Genomic DNA, 25246 nt, shown 5'->3' with positions numbered 1-25246 from the left:
GACAACTTCCTGATGCAAGTTCTGGAGGAACCAACTAGGGGCTGTGCGCCTCTTGACCTGCTGCTCACAAACAAGGCGAAATTTGTAGGGGAAGTAGAAGTGGGTGGCAACCTGGGCAGCAGTGCCCATGAGATGGTAGAGTTCAGGATCCTGACAAAATGAAGAAAGGAGAGTAGCAGAATATGGACTCTGGACTTCAGAAAAGCAGACTGACTCCCTCAGGGAACTGATGGACAGGATCCCCAGGGAGGCTAATATGAGGTGGAAAGGAATTCAGGGGAACTGGCTTTATTTTAAAGTAGCCTTATTGAGGGTGCAGGAACAAACCATTCCAATGTGCAGAAAGAATAGCAAATATGTCAGGCAACCAGCTTGACTTAACGGAGAAATCTTCGGTGAGCTTAAACACAAAAAGGAATCTTGCAAGAAATGGAAACTTGGACAGATGACTAAGGAGGAATATAAAAATATTGCTCGAGCATGCAGGGGTGTAATCTGGAAGGCCAAAGCACAATTGGAGTTGCAGCTAGCAAGGGATGTGAAGGGTAATAAGGGTTTCTACAGGTATGTTAGCAAGAAGAAGAAGGTCAGGGAAAGTGTGGGACCGTTACCGAATGGAGGAGGCAACCTAGTGACAGATGATGTGGAAAAAGCTGAAGTCTGAATGCTTTATTTGCCTCAGTCTTCACAGAACAGGTCAGCTCCCAGACTACTGCACTGGGCAGCACAGTATGGAGAGGAGGCGAGCAGCCCTCAGTGGTGAGAGAACAGGTTAAGGACTATTTAGAAAAGCTGGACATGCATAAGTCCATGGGGCCAGATCTAATGCATCTGAGGGTGCTGAGGGACTTGGCTGATGTGATTGCAGAGCCATTGGCCATTATATTTGAAAATGTGGTGATCTCGGGGGAGGTTCTGGACGATTGGAAAAAGGCTAATGTAGTGCCCATCTTTAAAGAAGGGAAGAAGGAGAATCCGGGGAACTACAGACTGGTCAGCCTCACCTCAGTCCCTGGAAAAATCATGGAGCAGGTCCTCAAGGAATCCATTTTGAAGCAGTTGGAGGAGAGGAAGGTGATCAGGAACAGTCAGCATGGTTCCACCAAGGGCAAGTCATGCCTGACCAACCTGATTGCCTTCAGTGGTGAGATAACTGGCTCTGTGGATATGGGGAAAGCAGCGGACGTGATATACCTTGACTTTAGCAAAGCTTTTGATAGTCTCCCACAGTATTCTTGCCAGCAAGTTAAAGTATGGATTGGATGAATGGACTATAAGGTGGATAGAAAGCTGGCTAGATCATTGGGCTCAACTGGTAGTGATCAACGGTTCGATGTCTAGTTGGCAGCCGGTATCAAGCGAAGTGCCCCAGGGGTCTATCCTGGAGCTGGTTTTGTTCAGCATCTTCATGAAATGATTTGGATGATGGGATGGATTACACCAGGGGTTCTCAAACTGGGGGTTGGGACCTCTCAGGGGATTGTGAGGTGGTTATATGGGGGTCATGAGTTGTCAGCCTCCATTCCAAATCCCGCTTTGCCTCCAGCATTTATAATGGTGTTAAATACATTTTAAAGTGTTTTTAATTTATAAGGTGGGTTGCAGTCAGGGGCTTGCTATGTGAAAGGGGTCACGGGTACAAAAGTTTGAGAACCACTGGATTACACCCTCAGCAAGTTCGTGGATGACACTAAGCTCGGGGGAGAGGTAGATATGTTTGAGGGTAGGGATACGGTCCAGAGTGACCTAGACAAATTGAAGGATTGGGCCAAAAGAGATCTGATGAGGCTCAACAAGGACAAGAGCAGAGTCCTGCACTTAGGACAAAAGAATCCCATGCACAGCTGCCGGCTGTGGACTGACTGGCTAAGCAGCAGTTCTGCAGAAAATGATCTGGGGATTACAGTGGCCAAGAAGCTGGATGTGAGTCAACAGTGTGCCCTTGTTGCCAAGAAGGTTAATGGCATATTGGGCTTCATTAGTAGGAGCATTGCCAGCAGATCGAGGGAAATGATTATTCCCCTCTATTTGGCACTGGCGAGGCCACATCTGGGGTATTGTGTCCAGTTTTGGGCTCCCTGCTACAGAAAGGATGTGGACAAATTGGAGAGAATCCAGCGGAGGGCAGTGAAAATGATTAGGGGGCTGGGGCACATGACTTATGAGGAGAGACTGAGGGAACTGGGCTTATTTAGTCTGCAGGAGAGAAGACTGGGGGGGATTTTATAGCAGCCTTCAACTACCTGAAGTGGGGTTCCAAACTCGGCTGTTCTCAATGTTGGCAGATGACAGAACAAGGAGCAATGGTCTCAAGTTGCAGTGGCGGAGATCTAGGTTGGATATTAGGAAAAATTATTTCACTAGGAGGGTGGTGAAGCACTGGAATGGCTTACCTAGGGAGGTGGTGGAATCTCCTTCCTTAGAGGTTTTTAAGGTCTGGCTTGACAAAGCTGTGGCTGGGATGTTTTCGTTTGGTTGGTCCTGCTTTGAGTAGAGGGTTGGACTAGATGACCTCCTAAGGTCTCTTCCAACCCTAATCTTCTATGATTGTATCCAGTTCTGGGTGGCTTCATGATGCCAACAGCAGCTGTGCTTTGTGCCTTTTGTTAGCTCAGGAGTGAGAGATCTGCTAAAATCACTATTGTGTCTGGAAAACTGCCAGTATTGAATGCCATTGCCCTGTACTTGGTTTCATGGAGCCAAGCAGTTCCCTCTGCATTTCGCTCACCCCTTGCGAGCCGTACTCACCATGGCTGGTGCTGAGTGGGTGGTCATGCACAAGCACTCCAAAGCAGAAGTGTCAATTTACACAGACATGTCTTGTTTTAAAGCTTTAGGGGAGCAAGAGAAGGGAGTTCTGAATCTTAACGTTCATTTTCCATTGGGACTATATCAACAGTGGTACTTGGGTGTGTTATCTCTCTCTGCTGCCGTTGCGGCCTTGTGGGGTTCCCACTCCATGCCTGCAGGACACCTGAGCCAGGTGAGGGGAAAGGAGGATCCGGAATGGCATGTTCAATGAGATCCTGCAAGCCAGTGCTGCATCAGAGTGTGAGCACAGGGCCTGGAGTGTGAACACTGCAGACAGCCTGGAGAAGAAAGGAAAGGCCCAGGAGTCCCACCAGGAAAAGGAGAGGGAGATGTACCAGGATGCAGTGGGCTTCTTTTGCAGCAAATATAGGTGCTGCAGACTTTTGTAGACATACAGGTTCAATAATCCGGGGCTCGTCTCCCTTTGCGGTCAATGGAGAACTCCACTGCAGCACCTCCTGACATCCCCCTCAATGTTCCACATGACATCAGGGGCTGCATCCCTACCCTACGACTCCACCCTGAGAGACATTAAGGACAACCTCGGCTTCATGTGCACTGACCTGTGATAGCCACAGTTGCTGTAGGTGTAGGTAAAATGGACATGAATGTTCTTTCTCTTTAAGTTTTGTTCCATTAATTAAGTTTTTAGTGTATTTGCTTTTAAATGGCACAGATTTCTTTACACTGGGTTTGTGACCGAATAAAATCCGGTCTGGAAAATAATTCCTCTTCATAAGTTCACAAAATATGCTTACAGCCTGCCTAGCAGTTCTGAAAGCACCCACTTGTTACTGTACAGCGGGACACAGCTTGTCAGATCAGTGACAAAAACTGTAATAATCAAATGTACAGCAAATGCTGCAAAATTAATAAGATGTGCACGAAGCAGCATACAATTCCTAACAAGCACCCAAACAGCAGGGCCAGGTAGCACCTTTCAGTGCTCTCCAGCCACTCCTTGTCATCCCAAGTCTGCATGATGATGTGATCCCATCAGTCAGTGCTCATTCCTTGGGCCCAGAAACAGCACTCCATCATCTGTAGCTCCTCTCTGAACTGCACCTACCACCTTGAATTGGCAATCCATCTTCCAAGCAGGGTGTTCTCCACTGATTTGATGGTTCTTGTGGCTCTGGAAATGCCAGAGGATAGTTCATCCTATACTTGCAATCCTTGTGACAATAGTGCAGAGCTGGGCAGGCTCCATACTGCTGTCAGATACCGGACTGCGAGGAGGGCTGCATAGGTTCATAGGATTTTTAAAACAAATGCAAAAATTATGGGATATAGATGATATTATGTGGTGGAGACAGTTGCAAGCTGTGAAGTTAACCCCTTGTTCTTCTTCGAGTGATTGCTCCTATGCATTCCAGTTAGGTGTGCGCGCCGTGCGTGCACGGCTCTTCTGAACATTTTTACCCTAGCAACTCCGGCGGGCCGGCTGGGCGCCCCCTGGAGTGGCGCCGCTATGGCGCTGAATATATACCCCAGCCGGCCCGTCCGCTCCTCAGTTCCTTCTTACCGCCCGTGACGGCCAGTTGGAACAGTGGAGTGCTCTCTTACCTCCACAGCCCTAGCCTTTCTCCATTTCTTCAGTGTACATAGTTGGTTAACTTAGTTTAGTTGTTAGATTAGTTGAATAAGTTTAGTTAGTTATAGTATAATAAGGGAATTAGAGGGGTTAGCCCCTCTTCTTCCACAACCGGTGTGGGCTCATGCCCAAGGCACCGGGGTTTAAGCCCTGTGCAGCTTGCCAGCGGCACATGCCCGTTGGCGACCCGCACGACTCCTGCCTCGGGGAATCTCACAGGACAGATAAGTGCCCGATCTGCACGGCGTTTAAGCCGCGCACCAGAAAGGAGCGGTACTCTCGCCTCAAGCAGCTCCTTACGGAGGTGGCACTTCAGCCTCCCGCGCCGTCCCCGGCGGCACCGAAATCGTCCTCGGCGCACAGCGCACCAGCGGCACCGAGCCGCCCCGGTACCGACACTGCTCGATCTTCGCAGACGGCACCGACGTCCCGGCACCGTTCCCTCTCTCCACCGAGGAAGCAGAAGATGGCGCACTCGGCTTCTAAGCCTCCTGCTTCGGGACAGCCTACCCAGCCATCACCGGCACCTCTGGCACCGGCTGTGGTGGTGCACAAGCCGTGCACGGTTCCGTTGACTCCGGCACCTCAAGAGCCGTCGAGTCCGGTACCTCCCTGCTCCCCGGTGCCAACCGCGGTCGAGCTGCATCTCCCATCCATGCCCGAGACCTTCTCGACGGCGAGAAAGCTTATCGAGCTCACAGAGGCACCGAGCCTCCGGCCCCCGGCACCGCCGGTGCGGGCTGTTCAGTCGGTGGGCAAGCCGGCAATGATGCGGCCCCCGACCCCTGACAGACGGGATAGACGGCGCTCCAAGTCTCGGACCCGGTCCCGATCCAGGAAATGGTCTTCGTCACGCCGATCCCGGCACCGATCAACGTCTCGGTACCGCTCCCCGTCTCGGCACCGGTCGCAGTCCCGGTACCGCTCAGCATCGCGGTACCAGTCGCGCTCCCGGCGACGCTCACGGTCCCAGTCACCGGACCGACGGTACCGTAGGAGGTCTGGCTCCCGGTACCGTTCTCGGCACCGTGACTCCCGAAGCCGCTTCCGTCACCGTCGATCGAGGTCGCGGTCATGCTCCCGGTACCGAGGCAATCGACGGTCCCGATCTCCATCCTGGCACTGCGACGGTCGGCACCAATCCTCGGCACCGTCCGGGGACAAACTGCCACCTTCCACGGTGCACTCCATCCGTGCCTCTGCCCCCCCGTGGCCTTCGCGTCAGCCGTCAGTCGCCTCTCAGGCGGGCAGCGGGAGAGATCTCCGGGCTGGCACCCAGAACCAGACCTTGGACCACAGCAGTGGGTTTTTTGGGTCCCCTGGGCCTACCATGAGCCCCAAGGGCTCCCTTTCCCCCCCGCGTCCCGCGGGTGCTGAACACAGGGTGCCAGAAGCCACAGTGAGCAGGCCTTCCCCATCACCACCGGGTGAGGCCCTGTCGCCGCCTGGTCCCGCAGAGCATCCGGGGCACGATACAGCTTCCCACCCCCCTGAGCAACCACCGGCAGATGTGGTGGTCCAGACTCTATCCTCATCTTCCTCACCGGATGAGGCGGTGGCGGGGGCCTCTACGGCGGACCCTCCTCCGATTGACTTGCGGGCCCACCAGGACCTTCTTCGCAGGGTGGCGAAGGCTATTGACCTCCCAGTGGCGGAGGTCCTGGAGGACGAAGACCCGGTGACCAACGTGATCGGAGCCGAGGCCCCGTTGCGGGTGGCCCTCCCGTTTATCCGGACTATTCAGAAAAATGCCACTACCATCTGGCAGTCACCGGCGTCCGTCCCTCCTACCGCATGGGATGTCGAACGAAAATACTCAGTCTCCCCCACCGGATACGAGTATTTGTACACCCACCCCACTCCAGACTCCCTCGTCGTGCAGTCTGTTAATGACCGCGAGAGGCATGGACAGCCAGCCCCGGCGCCAAAGTCCAAGGAAGCCAGGCGCATGGACCTGTTGGGCCGAAAGCTGTATTCGGCGGGGGGTCTCCAGCTCCGGATTGCCAACCAGTTGGCCCTCCTAGCTTGTTACATCTTTGACATTTTCGTGTCCCTAACTAAGTTCTCGGAGCTGATCCCGACGGCTTCCTGACAGGAGTTCTCCGCTCTCGTCGAAGAGGGCAGAAAAGCCTCCCGGTCCTCCATCCAGGCTGCTCTGGACTTGGCGGACTCAGGGGCCAGAATTTTGGCCTCAGGAGTGACCATGCGGCGCATCTCCTGGCTGCAGTCCTCCACCTTGCCGCCGGAGGTGCAATATACCCTACAGGACCTCCTCTTTGAGACTCACGGTCTGTTCTCGGAGAAAACGGACTCCAGGATTCAGACCCTCAAGGATGGTCGTATCGCTATTCGCACTCTGGGTATGCACACACCGGCTACCCAGAGGCGCTCATTCCGGCAACAATAGCCCTACCAGCCTTTTACCCAGGCCAGATCGCGGTCGTATAATAGTCGGCTAAATGGTCTAAACCGCCGTAGGCCATCCGGCAGCAGGCGCAACCAGGCCCAGCCGTCGTCTAAGGCCCCGCAAGGGCCCAAGCAGGCGTTTTGACGGGACGCCCGAGGACAGCCCATCAGTCTCTTCCCCGGATCCTTCCCGTTTATTTTGCAACCGCCTTTCTCACTTCCTCCCAGCGTGGTCCCGAATAACGACAGACAGCTGGGTACTTCATACTGTCCAGCACGGGTATTGCCTTCAGTTTATTTCGCCCCCACCCTCCCACCCACCCTCCCCGTCCCTCTTCAGGGACCCCTCTCACGAGCAATTTCTCCTACAAGAGGTCGAGACTCTGAGCTTGGGTGCCATAGAGGAGGTGCCGCACGATATGCGGGGCAGGGGATTCTATTCCCGTTATTTTCTCATCCCCAAGGCGAAAGGAGGTCTCAGGCCTATACTGGACCTCCGGGAGTGCAACAAGTACCTGGTCAAGCTCAAATTTCGCATGGTAACCCTGGGGTCCATTATCCCCTCCCTGGATCCGGGAGACTGGTTTGCCTCCCTCGATATGAAGGACGCGTACTTCCATATCGCGATCTACCCTCCCCATCGACGCTACCTGCGTTTCGTGGTCAACAGTGCGCACTACCAGTTTGCGGTACTACCCTTCGGCCTGTCCACTGCGCCGAGGGTCTTCACCAAGTGCATGGCAGTAGTTGCTGCAGACCTCCACCGTCATCGTGTTCACGTCTACCCGTATCTCGACGACTGGCTGGTTCGCGGACCATCCCGACAACTGGTAGCAGATCAAATGTCCGAAATACTATCCCTGTTTTGGGTACTGGGCCTTCTCGTCAATGCCGAAAAGTCCTCGTTGACTCCATCGCAGAGAGTGGAGTTCATCGGAGCGGTCCTCGACTCCACGGTAGCCAGGGCTTGCCTCCCTCGACCTCGGCACCAGATGATGGTCTCCATCATCCGAGACCTGCACACCTTTCCCACTACAACAGTTCGGTCCTGCCTACGCCTCCTGGGTCACATGGCATCCTGCACGTTTGTCACCGCCTACGCGAGACTGCGCCTTCGCCCATTTCAATCCTGGCTAGCGTCAGTGTACCGCCCGCACCGCGACTCCATAGGCATGGTAGTCACGGTCACGAAGCCTACCCTCGATTCGCTCAGCTGGTGGCTGGACCCAGAGGTCGTGTGTGCAGGAGTCGCGTTCCGTCCTTCTCGTCCATCCGTCACACTGACCACGGATGCCTCAGCGTTGGGATGGGGGGCTCACTTGGGCGATCTTCACACACAGGGTCTCTGGTTGCCCCAAGAGCTCTCCCTCCACATCAACGTCCGGGAGCTGCGAGCGATCCACTTGGCGTGTCTCGCCTTCCGTGCCCGTCTGCAAGACCGCTGCGTGGCAGTGTTCACGGACAACACGACGGCGATGTTCTACGTGAACAAGCAGGGCGGAGCCCACTCCTCCGTGCTCTGCAAAGAAGCCATGCTCCTGTGGGACTTCTGCGTGACCCACTCGATTCGCCTGGAAGCGTCCTTTCTTCCAGGAGTGCAGAACACGCTGGCCGACCACCTCAGCAGATCGTTCCTCTCCCACGAGTTGTCTCTTCGTCCGGATGTGGTGCACACAATTTTCCGGAGGTGGGGGTTTCCCCAGATAGACCTGTTTGCCTCCAAGGAGAACAGGAAGTGCCATCTGTTTTGTTCATACCAGGGTCACTCCCCAGGCTCCCTGTCGGACGCATTCCTCTGCTCCTGGACGGATCATCTCCTCTATGCCTTCCGTCCGTTCCCGCTCGTACACCGAGTGCTACTCAAGCTTCGGAGGGACAGGGCCCACGTCATACTTGTCGCTCCGGCCTGGCCGAGGCAGCACTGGTACACCCTGCTGCTCGAGCTCTCCGTTCGGGATCCCATTCCCCTTCCGTTATGGCCGGACCTCATCACGCAGGACTTCGGCAGACTCCGCCATCCGAACCTGCAGTCCCTTCATCTTACAGCTTGGTGCCTGCGTGGTTGACCCACGCAGAGAGGGACTGTTCGGCGGCAGTACAGCAAGTCCTGCTACAGAGCAGAAAGCCTTCCACTCGCTCCACCTACCTCGCAAAATGGAAGCGTTTTGCGCTCTGGTGTGATCAACGCGGCCTCAATCCCTTCGTAGTCCCTATCCCTACAATCCTGGACTACCTCTGGTACCTTAAGGAGCAAGGTCTTGCGGTCTCCTCCTTGAAGGTGCACCTGGCAGCAGTGTCCACCTTTCGTCCATCCATGGGAGGTCGGTCCATCTTCTCCAACCAGATGGTTTCCCGCTTCCTTAAAGGCCTGGACCGCTTGTATCCGCCGGTGCGGCGTCCTACCCCGACCTGGGATTTAAACCTCGTTCTGGCCAAGCTTATGGGACCGCCCTTCGAGCCTCTGGCCACATGCTCTCTGCTCTACCTCTCCTGGAAGACAGCCTTCCTAGTCGCAATTACATCGGCAAGACGAGTTTCTGAGCTCCGTGCATTAACGGTTAGCCCACCATACACCGTATTCCACAGAGACAAGGTGCAGCTTCGACCACACCCGGCCTTCCTCCCTAAGGTGGTGTCGGCCTTTCACCTCAATCAGGAGATCTTCCTCCCGGTCTTCTTCCCGAAGCCGCACGCCTCACCTCGCAAGCAGCAGCTTCACACCCTGGACGTCCGCAGGGCTCTGGCTTTTTATATCGAGCGCACGAAGCCCTTCCGGCGTTCGCCACAGCTGTTTGTAGCAGTTGCCGACCGCATGAAAGGCGAGCCGGTCTCCTCGCAGCGGATTTCCTCCTGGGTAACGGCATGTATCCGGACATGCTACGAGCTTGCTCGCGTGCCACCATGCCGCCTCACCGCTCACTCGACGAGAGCGCACGCCTCGTCGGCCGCCTTCCTGGCCCATGTCCCCATCCAGGACATCTGTAGAGCGGCCTCACCTGGTCTTCTGTCCACACCTTCGCTTCCCACTACGCGTTGGTGCAGCAATCCAGAGACGATGCAGCCTTCGGCTCAAAAGTCTTACACTCTGCCTAGTCTCACTCTGACCCCACCGCCTAGGTAAGGCTTGGGAATCACCTAACTGGAATGCATAGGAGCAATCACTTGAAGAAGAAAAGACGGTTACTCACCGTAGTAACTGTTGTTCTTCGAGATGTATTGCTCCTATCCATTCCAGACCCGCCCTCCTTCCCCACTGTCGGAGTAGCCGGCAAGAAGGAACTGAGGAGCGGACGGGCCGGCTGGGGTATATATTCAGCGCCATAGCGGCGCCACTCCAGGGGGCGCCCAGCCGGCCCGCCGGAGTTGCTAGGGTAAAAATGTTCTGAAGAGCCTTGCACGCGCGGCGCGCACACCTACATGGAATGGATAGGAGCAACACATCTCGAAGAACAACAGTTACTACGGTGAGTAACCGTCTTTTCGCAGTCATCCCTGCACGATTCTTTCCTGCTCCAGTATGCATTGCCAAAACTTCCCAAAAGACTGTTAGACAGTGGTTGATTGCACACTGGGATACCTGCCCATAGTGCATCACATAGTGCCTTGACACAACACTCCTGCTGAGTATGCACATGCACAAACTATACACTAATTGCCATGGCTTTATACCAATGTAACTTGTGTAGCATAGACATGGCCTAAAAATCATGGGCTCACCAGAGAGTCTGGCTTTGTCTCATTACAAAAGTTTGTAACCTTGTAATCCTCCTTTTGTCCCATGACTGCAAGGATATTAATTGCCCTGTTCATTTTAAGTAGTTTCTTGCATTGTGTTAATCTCTTATGCTTTAACAATCTGTTCCATCTTGTATTTAGTTGTGATACTTTGGTTACCTTTTCCAGACTTAAAGAAATTCTTTGAAGCTCAAAAGCTTGTCTCTCACCAACAAAATATTTCTTGTATCACAGCTTTCAGCGGTGAGAGTTCTCATCGATGCTATCCACTGAGGGAGACTAGAATTTATAGCTTGTATGGTCATAACCACAGAATTTATTTATTTTTGCAACTACACCTCTGCCTCGATATAACGCTGTCCTCGGGAGCCAAAAAAATCTTACCCCGTTATAGGTGAAACCGTGTTATATCTAACTTGATTTGATGCGCCAGTGTGCGCAGCCCCCCCCCTCCTCGGAGTGCTGCTTTACCGCGTTATATCCGAATTTGTGTTATATCGGGTGGCGTTATAACGGGGTAGACATGTATGTGAAACTGTTTTGCATATTTAACTCTCACTCGATCCCATGATCCGACTCTACTCGTCCAATTTTTGATATGCCCCTCATGGCAGCAGTGTGGGCACATCTTAGAGAATCTGTATTCTCATCCCTGGCATCCAGCATCAGGCAAGAGAGGGAGATGAAAATAACCATTGCTGAGGGTAGCTAGAGACTGCTTCTCTAGCAGTGACTCTTATGAGGCTGCCTCATCATTACCCAGGCTGGAAACACTTGCTTTATCCCCCGGTGGCCTTGGCCTTCTGCTCTCCCACAGAGGGCAGGACTTGGATTTAGCCCCGGTCATGATAGGAAGCACACCACAAATCTTTGCTACCTCGCCTAGTTTAGAAACTTGCTCAGTTAGAACCTGTTGGGATAGGAAGTGCAGGCAGATTGGGGGAGTAGTAAATAACGAAGAGGACAGGTGTGTCAGATTCACAGGGTTTGGTCTGTGCCCCAGCCTGGAGTGACCCTTTAATGTTCCAGACCTCAAGGGTCCACACAGTTCTACAGGGCAGGCCTATGGCCTCCACAACTCTGAGCTTTCTGCCCCCAGCAGCAATTCCTGACTCTTTCCATGGCTCCCTGCAGCAAATCCAGCCAAGCCAGACTCCTGTGGGAGGTATGTATGGTACCCCTCAGGGAGCAGTGTTCTCTGTAGGTATTTGCAGTGACACCAGACAACCTTTTAAAAAACAAGGTAACGCTTTAGTAGTCATCTGGCCTACAGAATATGAAAGTCCTGATGCTAGTAGAGGGGAAACCAAGGTTCAGACAGTCCATACTGCTGAAAGCCAGGGCTCTACCCAGTCAAGCTGCCGGTAGAATGTATGTTGGCTCTTTTTTTTTTCTTCTCTTTTGTTTGTCATGTCACCCACACACTCTAGGGCCCCCACATTTATCCTGTTCCTAGGGCTCAAGGCATAACCCTCTTAATTGAGGCACCCATCCATACCCCATTTCTAGAGCTCAGGGTGTAATAAGCAACACTCCTAATAAGGCAGATGAACTTTCCTTGGTGGCCAGTCAGGATCAGGTCATATGGGGACTCCAGCTTCTGCTGGCAGGATGTTGAGGTCTGGCAGCTCTGGAACCAATTCCAGAATACAGCCCAAGATCAAAGAACTTCCTTTTGGACCCCAGTTTATATTGTGAAATTTGAGTCCTGCTTAGCTGTACCTTAACCAATCATTTTACTAAAATATTACGAGATAATTCTTTGACCAATCCTAACATACTGTGAAATAATTCTTTAACCAATCAGACCCCACCACCTTGGTTGATTTAAATCTTGTAAAATTAATTATGCAACAGACAGAAAAAAATCAAAGAACCAGACAGAAAAGGGAGGGATAGCTCAGTGGTTTGAGCATTGGCCTGCTAAACCCAGGGTTGTGAGTTCAGTCCTTGAGGGGGCCATTTAGGGAACTGGGGTAAAGATCTGTTGGGGGATTGGTCCTGCTTTGAGCAGGGGGTTGGACTAGATGACCTCCCAAGGTCCCTTTCAACCCTGATAGTCTATGATTCAGATAAACAATAGAGAAGTAGGGACCATAAAGGCCAAACAGTAGAAGTATAGATTTCATAATCACAACTATTAAACACAGTTTTCTTTAAGGATTTGAAGATCTGTTTCTTTATCTGGTGATGTTGGGTGCTATTAAGACAGGATCGCCTTCTTAATAGCCTGATATTACATTGTTTTAATGTAATTTAGATGGAGTGTGAGGATGTGACTTTCTGCTTCTTGGCTCATGGCTGCTGCTTTCCTAATATGGCTGCAGAAAAAAGCCTCAGACATTGAAGTCAGTCCAGGTGAGAGCTCTTTGGAGGGACAAAGGCCAGCTCTTAACATAGCTACCTGCCACCTTTCCCCATTGTTTTCCAAATCTCTGCTTCCCAGCAGAGGTGGGTGTGGCTGGAGGAATCTTGCTTCTGGTTGGTGGTTGCTAGGTATGAATGGCCTGGCCAGTGGCATTCCCATTTGTCTTTTGGACCCTCAATTGAGATGGGTCGCTTTCATCCTGTCTTTAATGGCCAATTCATCCCACCCCAGACAGGTAATCCAAAAACTTCATGCCTTCTGCTTCGCCCCAGGCTCATTTTAACCCTTCTGCACCCACTAGCTAGCAAGCCCTAGTCAGGTAAGTCCCTGGCAGGCATATCATCCATACAATGTTATGGACAATTCCCACTTTGTCACAACAGGTCACTGACACAGAGCCAACTGGGTGCAAGCAAACTGTTCTGACACAGCTAAGTGTAAATGTATACAGCTGGGAGCCAAGAATGTAGGTCAGAAGGGGGAGTTTCTTGGTGTGCTCTGGTGTGACCAGTGCTGGATACAAGTGCTGCACTCTCTGCAAAGCAGGGGAGGTCAAGCTTACAGGACGGGACTATTCAGAGAAGCAGTGATATTGCAAAAGATATGGGGGTCATGGTGGATAATCAGCTGAATATGAGTTCCCAGCACGAAGCTGCGGCTAGACGGGCAAATGTGATTATTGGATGCATACATGGGTGAATCTCCAGTAGGAGCAGAGAGGTTATTTTATCTCTGGATTTGGCACTGGTGTGACTGCTGTGGGAATACTTTGTCCAGTTCTGGTGTCCACAATTCAAGAAGGATGTTGATTAAATTGGAGAGGAGTCAGAGAAGAGCCCTAAGAATGACTAAAGGATTGGAAAACCTGCCTTATAGTGAGAGATTCATAGCTTGGTCCATTCAGACTTGATTACAGTGTGTAAGTACCAGCTGGAAAGCAATTAGTGGTTAATGGATTCCTCAATCTAGCAGAAAAAGGTCTAACATGAGCCAATTTCTCTAGCTGAAGCTAGAGAAATTCAGACTGGAAATAAGCTGTAAACTTTAACAGCGAGGGTAACTAATAATTGGAGCAATGTACACTGACATCACTGACAATTTTACACTCTAGGCTAGATGGTTTTCTAAAAGCTCTGCTCTAGGAATTATTGTTGGGCAGGTCTCTGGCCTGGGTTTACACAGGAGCTCAGACTAGATGAGCACAGTGGCCCCTTGGAATCTCTGGATCTGTGGGTGCTCTCCTCACTCCGCATCTTGGGTACCATTGGTTTCTGTAGTGACTGTGCCTTACGCTATCTAAGGCCATTCTGCCCTACACAGGGGGAGAGGGAAAAGAGCACTAATCATGTTCTGAACTCTTGTTTAAACTGCTCTGTGAAATGTGCAGCTTAACCAGGGCATGTGCTTGTATGTGTTAAAGTTCCAGTTCATAGAATCATAGATTATTAGGGTTGGAAGGGACCTCAAGAGATCATCTAGTCCAACCCCCTGCTCAAAGCAGGACCAATCCCCAAATCCCTAAATGGCCCCCTCAAGGATTGAACGCACAACCCTGGGTTTAGCAGGCACCCCTGCACACGGCGGCTTAGCCCATCCTCTCCATCCTTATTCTCCCCAGTGCGTGGTGTCTTAGCTTATCCCCCATCCATTGATGAGCTGCCAAAATATTAACAGGTTCCCTCCTCCTCACCCCACGAGGGGGTCGTGGCCGCCCCGCCCCCAGACTGCTGCCCCATCCAACTCCCCACGTTCCTTGACGCCTCCCCGGAACCCCTGCCCCATCCACCCCTCTTCCCTGTCCCCTGACTACCCCCTGGTGCCCCATTCAACCCCTCCTCTCATTCCTGATTGCCCCCCGGGACCCCTGCCCCATCCAACCACCCCTTCTCCCTGACCGCCCCTGGAACCCCTGCCCCTGACTGCCCCCCGCCACCCCATCCAACCCCTGCTTCCTGACTGCCCCCCCAGGATCCTTGCCACCATTCAATCCCCCTGTTCCCTGCCCTCTGACCGCCCCACTGCCCCACGACCCCCAAACTCCCCTGCCCTCTTCCAACACCCCCTCCCTGCCCCCTTACGGCGCTGCCTGGAGCCACTGCGCCGGGACCAGCACCGGCGCCGCGTGGACTGGGCCACAGCTGCGGGGCTGGGCCCCAGCACCGGCGCCGGAACCGCGGGGCCAGGCTGGAGCCGCGGGACCTGGCCCTGGCTCTGGCCGGTGCCTGCGCCGCGGGGGCCGGGACGGAGCCTCAGGGCCGAAGCTGGGGGCGCTCGGCTGGGGCTGGGACAGGACAGGGGGGGGGCACTCGGCCCAGGCTGGGGCTGCTCGGCCGGGACCAGGAGCTGGGCCGGAAGTAGCCACAGGGCCGGAGCCAGGGGCACTTGGCTGGGACTGGGCGGGGGCTGGGGGCGCTCGGCTTGGGGGTGCCAGGCTGGAGGGAGCCGCTAAGCTGGCCATACCTTCCCCCCCTCACCCCCCCCCCACGGCCCAGTTTACCTGCCCGCTGCTTGTTTCAGGCTTCCTGCGAACATCTGATTCGTGGAAAGCGGGGGAGGAGAAGGGGGGCAGAGCATTCAGGAGAGGAAGGGGAAGTGAGCTAGGGCCCCGGCGGAGTGCAGGAGTTTTTGTTAAATAAAGCCTTTATAGAACCGGTTGTCCTGGAACGACCGGTTCTAAAAGGACTTCTAAATGTAACAACCGGTTCCTGCGAACCGGTGCGAACCGTCTCCAGCTCACCACTGCCCCCATCCCCTGCTACCCTAGTTCACTCCAAAGCATGGCAGCCTAGCCCATCTGCCCTCCCTTCTCCTGTTCCCCCTCCTGTCATCCTAAGTCACTCCAGCCTGGGGGCAGTCTAACCCATTCCCTCTGCTGTCCTAGTTCAGCCAGGCATTTGGCAGCAGGTTGGCTCTTGGGCGGTTAGGGCATGCACCACGGCTCCTTCAGTGATTTTTCCCAAAGGGCTGTTAGGGTGTGACTTCTCCCATGATTCCCCAGGAGTGCCTTTCACAATTTCCCAGTGCATGTTGCAGCAGGGAGCTGAGTCAGGTTCTGTGGGAGAGGTAGACAGAGAAGCACTGCAGCTGAGCGATAGTGTGGCCAGGGGCCACACCTGAAAGTGTCATTAATACAGTTCAGCCAGGCTGATGTGGGAGCACGGACTACAGATATGCTGCTCTCTACTATAGGTAGGGCCCTACCAAATTCATGGTCCATTTTGGTAAATTTCACTGTCATAGCATTTTAAAAAGCTTGAATTTCATGATTTCAGATATTTGAATCTTAAATTTCACAGTGTTGTGACAAGCCATGAATATGTATTTAAAAATGGTGAAATATACATGTGGAAAGCCCTTTTGTCAGCATTTCTCAGACTGGGGGTCTTGACCCAAAAGGGGGTTGCAAGGCTATTGGGAGGGGGAGGTTTGTGGAATTGCCATCCTTCTCTGTTGCGGTCAGAGCTGGGCATCCGGGGGGGAGGGGAGGGCGGCTCCTGGCCTGATACCCAGCTCTGAAGGCAGTGCTGCATGGCGCCAGCAGCAGCACACAAGTAAGGCTGGGAATATTATGCCACCGCTGCTGCTGGCATTGGTCAGAGGAATGACACCTCTGCTTCTCCATAAGCTGCTGCTTTTTTAACCCTACTGTTGACAAACTAACTGAAAAAGAAAGAAGCACACTATCTGCAACCAAACTAACTACTACCCAGGAACGAATTAATGGTCTAATGACCAAGTAACAAGATTACTAGGGAGCGATATGCTTGTTCCCACTTCCTGCCTGAGATGGTTAGAAGGAACCAAGTGGTAACTGGGGTTACTGTGCCCTTAATGACGTGGGAATGGGCATGTGAGGCCATGCAGGGTGTGTGTACGACCCTCTCCCCCCCCCCCCCCTTGGTCACTGCTGGTGCAAACATTCTGAGCTCCTGTGCTGGGCACATGGACACTGTGAGTGGGATCCACACTTGCAGTAACTCAAAGAGCTGAGCATGTCCCATGGCATGGTGGGAAAGGCTAGTGCTCTCTAGTCACCATTCCTGTAAATTCTTGTGCCTTCTCTTGTCCTAACACAGTGGTTCTCAAACTTTTGTACTGGTGACCCATTTTACACAGCAAGCCTATGAGTGTGAACCCTCCCCCCCCTTATAAAGTAAAAACACTTTTTTTTATATTTAACACCATTATAAATGCTGGAGGCAAAGCGGGGTTTGGGGAGGAGGCTGACAGCTTGCGACCCTGCATGTAATAACCTCACAACCCCCTGAAGGGTCATGACCCCCAGTTTGAGATCCCCTGTCCTAGCATCTGAGACGTAATGAGCTCACATACATCCCCATGCCTGCATTCCACCCACTGCCTCCTGATTGGTCCCTTCCCCAACAGCTGAGCGACAGAGTGCAACAGAGGGTGCAACAAACATAACTGAGGGCCAGGCGCCCAGCTGTACCAGGCAGCACGTGGAGATGCAGCCGCTGAGCCAGCACTGCCTGGTGGGCTCAGAGCTCTCCTGGCACCCTCACAGCTGTCTGTATCTTGGAAAATTCCTTCCAGTGCTGGGAGTGGAGCCTCAGGCTTGCAGGCCTCTCTCTCACCTCCTCTGAGCATGGATGATGAGAGAGGAGGGAAAATGCACTTTTGGGGAAGGGGGATATGGAGAAAATGAACAGGGTGGGGGTTTCATATAGTGCATGTAGTAACATGCATTTCTGTTTCTAACCACGTGCACTGTCAGGCTGTTCTGGGGATGCAGGTTTATGGAAGGGGTTTTGCTTGACATCTGGTGTCGGGCCTGGCTGAGCTAAAACTCACCCCCCAAAGGCTGTTTCAGGCACTGTGGCGTTTTGGGTGCTGAGTTCTATAATGGCGTCGCTACTGAAAGCCTTTTTGTGGGGCAGGGGGGATGTGCATGCCTTTGGGCATCTATTCAGGGACGTCCCATGTGCTGCTGTCCTCTGCAGAGGTGGGGAGTGCTGCCCCCTCCTTCCAACGTGCGTGCATGTATCTGATGATGGAGCTGCAGGTGGGATTGGGGTTGCTCTGAGCGTTATGTCTCCTGGGATTGGTGTTGCAGGAGGGGAAGTTGGTGGAGAAGGACACGTCAACGTGGCAGCTGCAAGGAGAACCCACGGTGCTGATCACCCTGGCACACATCTTTAATCACTTTGCCCCTCTCATGGTGAGTGCTGGCTGCTGGACTTGCATGTGTTCCCCCCTAGTGCTTGCAGGGAGGGGGGACCCACAACTCCTCCTCAGTTTTCATAGCTTGCCTGCTCAGGCAGGAGAGATGACATACTCTGGTATTGGAGAATTCACAGGCCTAGAGTTATTTGTCAGGTAGTCCCAAGTCATGAATGGCCCCTCTCCCATGGGGTGGCAGCTCCCGCTACAGCCTGACTGAGGGAGTGATGTTGCAGAGCGAGTGTGGAGGCTTTGTGTTGACCAGGGTGTGTGCTTGCTGTCTGGTCAATGAACTGCAGAGTGGTGGTGTTAGGGGTGAGATTTGCCCTGCATTGCAGGGGGTTAATGCATAGGCAGCAACTTTCTCTGGCGCCGGTGGGTGCCTGTGCCCCCCGCCCTGACTCCACCCCATCCCCGCCCCTGGCCCTGCCTCCATTCCAACCCCATCCCGAAAGTCCCCACCCTAACTCTGCCACTCCCTGCACCTATTGGATCCCTTCCCAAATCCCTGCCCCGGCCCCACCTCTTCCCCAGTGCACTGCGTTCCCCCTCCTCTTCCCTCCCTGCCCCACGAATCTGCTGTTTTGTGGTGCAAGCGCTGGGAGGGAGCGGGGAGAAGCAGGATGCGGCAGCACGCTCGCGGAGGAGGTGGAGGTAAGCTGGAGCAGGGGGCAGGGCAGGGCTAAGGGGAGCTGCCAGTGGGTGCTGAGCACACACCAATTTTTTTCCTGTGAGTGCTCCAGCCCCGGAGCACCCACTGAGTTGGCACCTATGGGTTAATGGGCTGCAGGGCACACTCTTTTGGAGCCCTTTGTACCCTGAGTTTGGCAGTCGGGCTCTCCATGGGCTCTGCTTTCTTGCTTTCACATCTACTGTGGCCACTTTTGCCTGGCACTTGTCAGAAATGGTATGGTTTCCATGTACTCCTGGAGTGGGCTGGGCTGTTCGTGGCACAGAGCCGGGCATTGCTGCCAGACATGTCATCTTCAGCTTGCAGTAACAGGAATATCCCATGGGCGGCAGTAAGTCACCGTTCCTACCTGACTCTGTCCCAGCAAATCTACAGCTTTCCACCTGAGCCTAGACCCTCTGTCTAGTACTGAGAACCCATTCTTTGCTTCTGTTTAGTGCTGCTGCTGGCTAGAGCTGCTGATCACAGGCTTTCTGTTTGCAGTGCAAAGTGTACCTGGTGGAAGATGTGCTCATGAACTTCCTGCTGAGCATTCTGGAGCAGGGAGGGTCTGTGGAAGCACATCCTCTCATCCAGCAGCTACTGGATCTCATGTGGCTTCTCATGGAGGTGAGTTGCTCAGGCACTTCCCCCTCTCTTTTAACTCTGCATCCCCTTGGTACTCTGTGACAACGGGCAGGTGTGAGGATCTCGGTTGGGTCCTGGACTTCCTCATTTGCCCATCTTGTCTGCACTCTGCACTGCATGGTTTAACAGCTGAGTTGGTTTCTTGCCACCATCCCCCAAAGCAGCTTTGCCTGCCAGCTGCACTCCCTTAAGAATGCAGTACCAGCATCTGGTGCCCTGGTACTGCATGCCAGGCCCTGGCTACAGTGACTGCAGGGAGGGAGCTGGGAAGAACTAGATTTATAATTAGAAATTGCTGGCCATAGTGAGTTTCTCCTCCCACCCAGAACCCAGTGACCAGGTCATAGAATCATAGAATCTCAGGGTTGGAAGGGACCTCAGGAGGTCATCTAGTCCAACCCCCTGCTCAAAGCAGGACCAAACCCAACTAAGTCATCCCAGCCAGGGCTTTGTCAAGCCTGACCTTAAAAACCTCTAAGGAAGGAGATTCCACTACCTCCCTAGGTAACCCATTCCAGTTCTTCACCACCCTACTAGTGAAAAAGTTTTTCCTAATATCCAACCTAAACCTCCCCCTCTGCAACTTGAGACCATTACTCCTTGTTCTGTCATCTTCTACCACTGAGAACAGTCTAGATCCATTCTCTTTGGAACCCCCTTTCAGGTAGTTGAAAGCAGCTATCTAATCCCCCCTCATTCTTCTCTTCTGCAGACTAAACAATCCCAGTTCCCTCAGCCTCCCCTCATAAGTCATGTGCTCCAGCCCCCTAATCATTTTTGTTGCCCTCCGCTGGACTCTCTCCAATTTATCCACATCCTTCTTGTAGTGTGGGGCCCAAAACTGGACACAGTACTCCAAATGAGGCCTCACCAGTGCTGAGTAGAGGGGAATGATCACATCCCTTGACCTGCTGGAAATGCCCCTACTTATACAACCCAAAATGCCATTAGCCTTCTTGGCAACAAGGGCACACTGTTGACTCATATTCAGCTTTTCGTCCACCGTAACCCCTAGGTCCTTTTCTGCAGAACTGCTGCCCAGCCATTCGGTCCCTAGTCTGTAGCAGTGCATGGGATTCTTCCGTCCTAAGTGCAGGACTCTGCACTTGTCCTTGTTGAACCTCATCATATTTCTTTTGGCCCAATCCTCTAATTTGTCTAGGTCCCTCTGTATCCTAGCCCTATCCTCCAGCGTATCAACCACTCCTCCCAGTTTAGTGTCATCTGCAAACTTGCTAAGGGTGCAGTCCACACCATCCTCCAGATCGTTAATGAAGATATTGAATAAAACCGGCCCCAGCACCGACCCTTGGGGCACTCCACTTGATACCGGCTGCCAACTAGACATGGAACCATTGATCACTACCCGTTGAGCCCGACCATCTAGCCAGTTTTCTATCCACCTTACTGTCCATTCATCCAGCCCATACTTCTTTAACTTGCTGGCAAGAATACTGTGGGTCCTTTCAGTGTTAACAACCGTCCCTTGTGGAGAGGGAAAGGCCGAGCTGCTACTAGGGAACTGGGAAGAGAGGAGGAAGGAGTTTGGTATTCTTGACCTCTGAAAAGCGATTTCTGAATCGGACTTTTCTAACTTCCCTAACTGTAAATAAACTCCGATGTTAATTATTTAAATTCCTGCTTCTGTGACAGTAGAACTGTTACTCTTGATTAAAATTCTTTGAAAATAACCACTGTTTAGTAATACTTCTGTAATTATAAAGTTCCCTTCACTGGAGTGGCCGGGGCTACCTGGGAAATGTTATAGACCATGACATTGCATTGGCTGCAGTGGCAACTAGTGTCGCACCATTGCCCTCTTAGTAGGGTTAATGAAATACAACCCATCCTGTGGCCCAGGCTGAGCCAGGCCAGGAGGTTGTGCCCCTTCCTGGGAAGTGTCTGAGCTAGGCTTTGGCAGGCATCTCCTGGGAACCCCTTTCTGAGAGTACCCTGGTGGGTCTAAACCCAGAATTGGCAGAAGCAGCCTGGCTGCTGATCTAACTTCTCCAGAAGATGTAGGGAAGAGATTCTTTTGGGTAGCTGGGGTCAGGCTTGCATAGGGTGTCCAGATGTCCCAATTTTATAGGGACAGGCCCGATTTTGGGGGCTTTTTCTAATATAGGCACCCTAGACTTGCAGGAGTTCCAGGATCTTGCCCACCCCTGTGGTTGCACCTGGCTAGCAGATGGCTGCTACTAGCCCTCATCACTGTTGGTCAGATGCTGCAGTGAAATCTCCTCCTCCGCAGCACGGATTCTCCACCTGCCCTGGGTGGAAGGTCTGGGAGGCGGGGACACGGGCCGGGGGCTGATCTCAGCCCTCCCACCCCAGGCAAATGGAGGGTCCGTGGCGCCCCACGCAGCCCAGGCTCCCTGGCCAGATTCCAGTTGCTGGCCTGGCCGAGCGGGGAGGCCTGTGGTGAAAAGTCTGCTTTCAAAAAGTGGGAGGGCCATTGCCCCCTGGTCCCCCAGTTCTGGCACCATTGGGGCTATGCTGGGCCAGAGGTGGCTTTGCATTCCTTGACTCGGGCTGGTTTGTACCTGAGGGCTGCTGCTGGCTGGTTCCAATAGCTGCAGACTGCTGATGTGTTAGAATGCCCTGGCATGCCCTGGGGTGTAGGTGCTGCTGTCCCAGCTCTTGGCCATCTCGGGGTTCCTCCTGTGTAGGGAAATCTCGGGGTGGGGAGGAGTGTGAATCTGAGAATTGGGCCCTCTCTCTCTAGGACTCTCTTATGTTATGACTAAGCAAAAGCCAGGAGGGAAGGTAATGCCTACATGTGCTCTGTACTGTGAGATGCCTGGTTCATATCACTAGTGTCTGGCTGCAGTATGGGGTCACATACAACCCAAGGGACTCCACTCTTTCCTGCATAGGCAAATGCCATTTCCGTGTGTTCAGCCAGAGGTGATGCCTCTCTTGGTCCTGATTGGTTATTTCTTAAATAACCAGCCCTCCCAATGTCCCCCCAGATGTCGATTTCTATTGAGTGTTTCTCTTACTCTCTCTCAGGATTACGAGGTTCATGAATGCCTCAAACAGCTGCTGATGTCCCTGCTGCGGGCTTACAGGTTCTCTCCCATCATCCCAGACCTGGGTTTACAGGTGAGTGGTAACTGAGAGTGCCTGAGAACAATGACTAGCCAAGGATTCATCCTTCCCTGGCTTCAGGTGTCCCAACGCAGGGAGTGGTCTGGAGTCGGACAGATTTCTACACCAGAAGGGACCACTGTGCTCATCTAGTCTGACTTCCTGGATAACATGGACCTGCCCCAAAATAACATCTAATGCAGGTCTTTCAGAAAAACATCTAAACCATTTCAGTGATGGTCCCTATTGTATTCCATTGAGGGTAATGCATGTGCGCCTGGAGCCAGAACTTTTTCAAAGTAGTAGTGTTTGTCAGTCCACGCATGCGCCTCTGTGTTGCCTCGTGGTTTTGCCCGAGGCAATAAAGGGCAAGGTGGACTGACTGCATCTTCAGTTTCTTCTTACCACTGCATGGTCTGAGTTGGAGTTTCTGCTGTCCTCTTGTCCTTGGTGACACACTTCCTGGAAAACTGTTTTTATTCTTTAATTAGGAATTCAAATGTTTTGTGTAATTTTGTTTTTCAAGGTTTCATAGGGCTAATAACTGGGGATGCTGCTCCAGTGGTTTTCAGCCAAACAGTCCTCAATGCCCCCACCCCCCAGCATCTGCATCTGGGTACTGAATGAAGTCAGGATCTTCCATGGTTTTTGGTAGTAATTTTCTTTTGGGATGCCGCTTTGGCCTCTCCTACCAAACGATCCTCCCCACCCAGGTCTGGGTATTGGATTATGAGTAAGAGGCCATGATTCAAAGTCTGTGCTTCCTACCCTCATTTGTTCTCCCTCAACGATGAGCACCAACACTGTCTGTACTGTTTGGGGGATGCCCACACCATGGCCAGCTGCAGGTACTGTCTCTCCTTCCCTGCCACACATGGGAAGGCAGAGCCCTCTGCCTTAAGAAGCACCTCATGGAGGTTGCCACAGGGTGGCAGTTGGATCCTGAGTGGGGAACAAGACCCCCAACACCCTCTCTCCCCCCGGTCATACACCAGCCTGAACAATCCATGAGTGCACTTCTTACCATGGAGCCCCAATCCAATGTCGCTGGTTCCAGTATTATGGACCCCGCAGTGGGGCCTAGCCATGAATCACGGAAGCATGCACATAAGCATGGAAGTAAGTCTCCTTCCAGATCTAAGAGAGACACTGTGCCATCCATGAATTCCGGCCAAGGGGGAGCACCACAAGACCGACAAAAGACTGCATTGTTCGCCGGATCTGCCGGTACTGGTTATGGACCCACACACCCTGGCATCGGTTCTAGTGAATTGCTGGTCCTGAGACAGGGCCTGTTACCAGCTCCAGTCCCATCCATAGACCTGGTACTGCTGACTCTGGGGAGACTTGGAGATGCTCCTGGACCTCATGAACTGTTCACCCTGGAAAGGATGACGTCTCTACGTGCTCTGGTACTCTTATCTACCAAGGGAACTCTGTCCCCTGCATCTGATCTGCCACCTTCTGGCAGTGTTCATGTAACACACCCCATTCTATCGGCTCCATTGGCACGAGATTCTGGTTCTTCCTCTGAGTCTGAGGATCCGGACGTTACCCATGGCCTGCTGCTCCAGTTTCAAAAGCATGACTATCAGATTGTTCCAACGTGTAACCTTTTATGTTGTTTAAAGTACATTTAGTGATGATGATGTATGACATCACTATGGGTTCTGTTCTGGTGGCTAAAATCTCAAGTTCAACAGAGTTACCTCTGCCACTTGTTTCAGATCTAGAGCTTCTAGGAATATATGAAGATAAAGGAAAGTAACCCATACAGTCACAAGAACAATGTCCAATATCTTTTATCAATTTTATTATAGTTACCACAAAGTTATGACTATCCAAGCATATATAAATCCTAAATATATCCATGCATAAATTATAGTGACAGTCATACTTGCAACCTCCTAGACAGGGTTAGGGTGTGGTAGGTTTCTCATTGATTGAGCATCAGTAGAGGGATGGTTCCTGCTGGAGTTTTCCCATAGGGAGCTCAATTTTTCCCAATCTGGGCACCCTCTTTTATAATATATATCTCATACCCTGCACATGTGCGTGAAAGTGTCAACCCTCTCTTTCCTTATTTATATTGTGTCCCCCTCATAATATTGTTGTACCCCATTTTCTATAGGTTGTGTATAGTTAATTTTATTCTCATTAATATTGATGCACAATCTGTATCCTGTGGTTAAGGGAAAAATGTGCCTCTAGAGTGTTTTGTGATCTAAAATTAAACTTATGGCTAATTTTTCGCAATATCACCCCTTGGCACATCTATTCCTGTAATTTTATGGCATTGAGTTACTCTTTTTGGTTACTTATGTCAAGCATAACTCCTAAGGCCTAAAATGGCTAAGCTAAAATCTTACAGCCCTCCGCCTGTGGGCCTTGCATTTCAGCCCTCCTTACTTAGATACCTAATACATATTTATCCCTTCTAACTACTGATCAATCTTATATTTCTATAATCCTAACATCACACAGCACATGATAAAATAAAATAATTGGCTATAGATGGCACCATAACAATTCCCTCACTTACCTCAGCCCAGGAGCCACAGGTACCCGACTCCCTGATGTTGCAGTGGTGGTACCAGGATTAACCAGGATACCTCAGGTTGGCCATATTGGGGCTTTTGGCCCCAATATTTGCCTTCGGAACTGTCCTGTTCAGCATGGGAGGATTCTCCTGTATCACTATAGAATCATAGAAGTTTAGGGTTGTAAGAGACCTCAGGAGGTC

At 52.3% G+C, this 25246-nt stretch overlaps 1 protein-coding gene across 1 annotated transcript in view; it reads left to right on the top strand.

Moving 5' to 3' along the window:
- The window catches only part of RNF123 (ring finger protein 123), a 161958-nt gene that overhangs the window by 39324 nt on the left and 97388 nt on the right, over positions 1–25246 (top strand). The window contains exons 12-14 of the mRNA XM_045024068.1: positions 17989–18093; positions 19270–19395; positions 22426–22518. Coding sequence (XP_044880003.1) covers positions 17989–18093; positions 19270–19395; positions 22426–22518 — 324 coding nt within the window. The remainder of the gene's footprint in view (positions 1–17988; positions 18094–19269; positions 19396–22425; positions 22519–25246) is intronic.

This window comes from Mauremys mutica, chromosome 7 (genome assembly GCF_020497125.1).
Source record: "Mauremys mutica isolate MM-2020 ecotype Southern chromosome 7, ASM2049712v1, whole genome shotgun sequence".
Lineage (NCBI taxonomy): Eukaryota > Metazoa > Chordata > Testudines > Geoemydidae > Mauremys > Mauremys mutica.
Note: the sequence above shows the minus strand (reverse complement) of the source record. Positions and strands in the feature narration are given on the sequence as shown.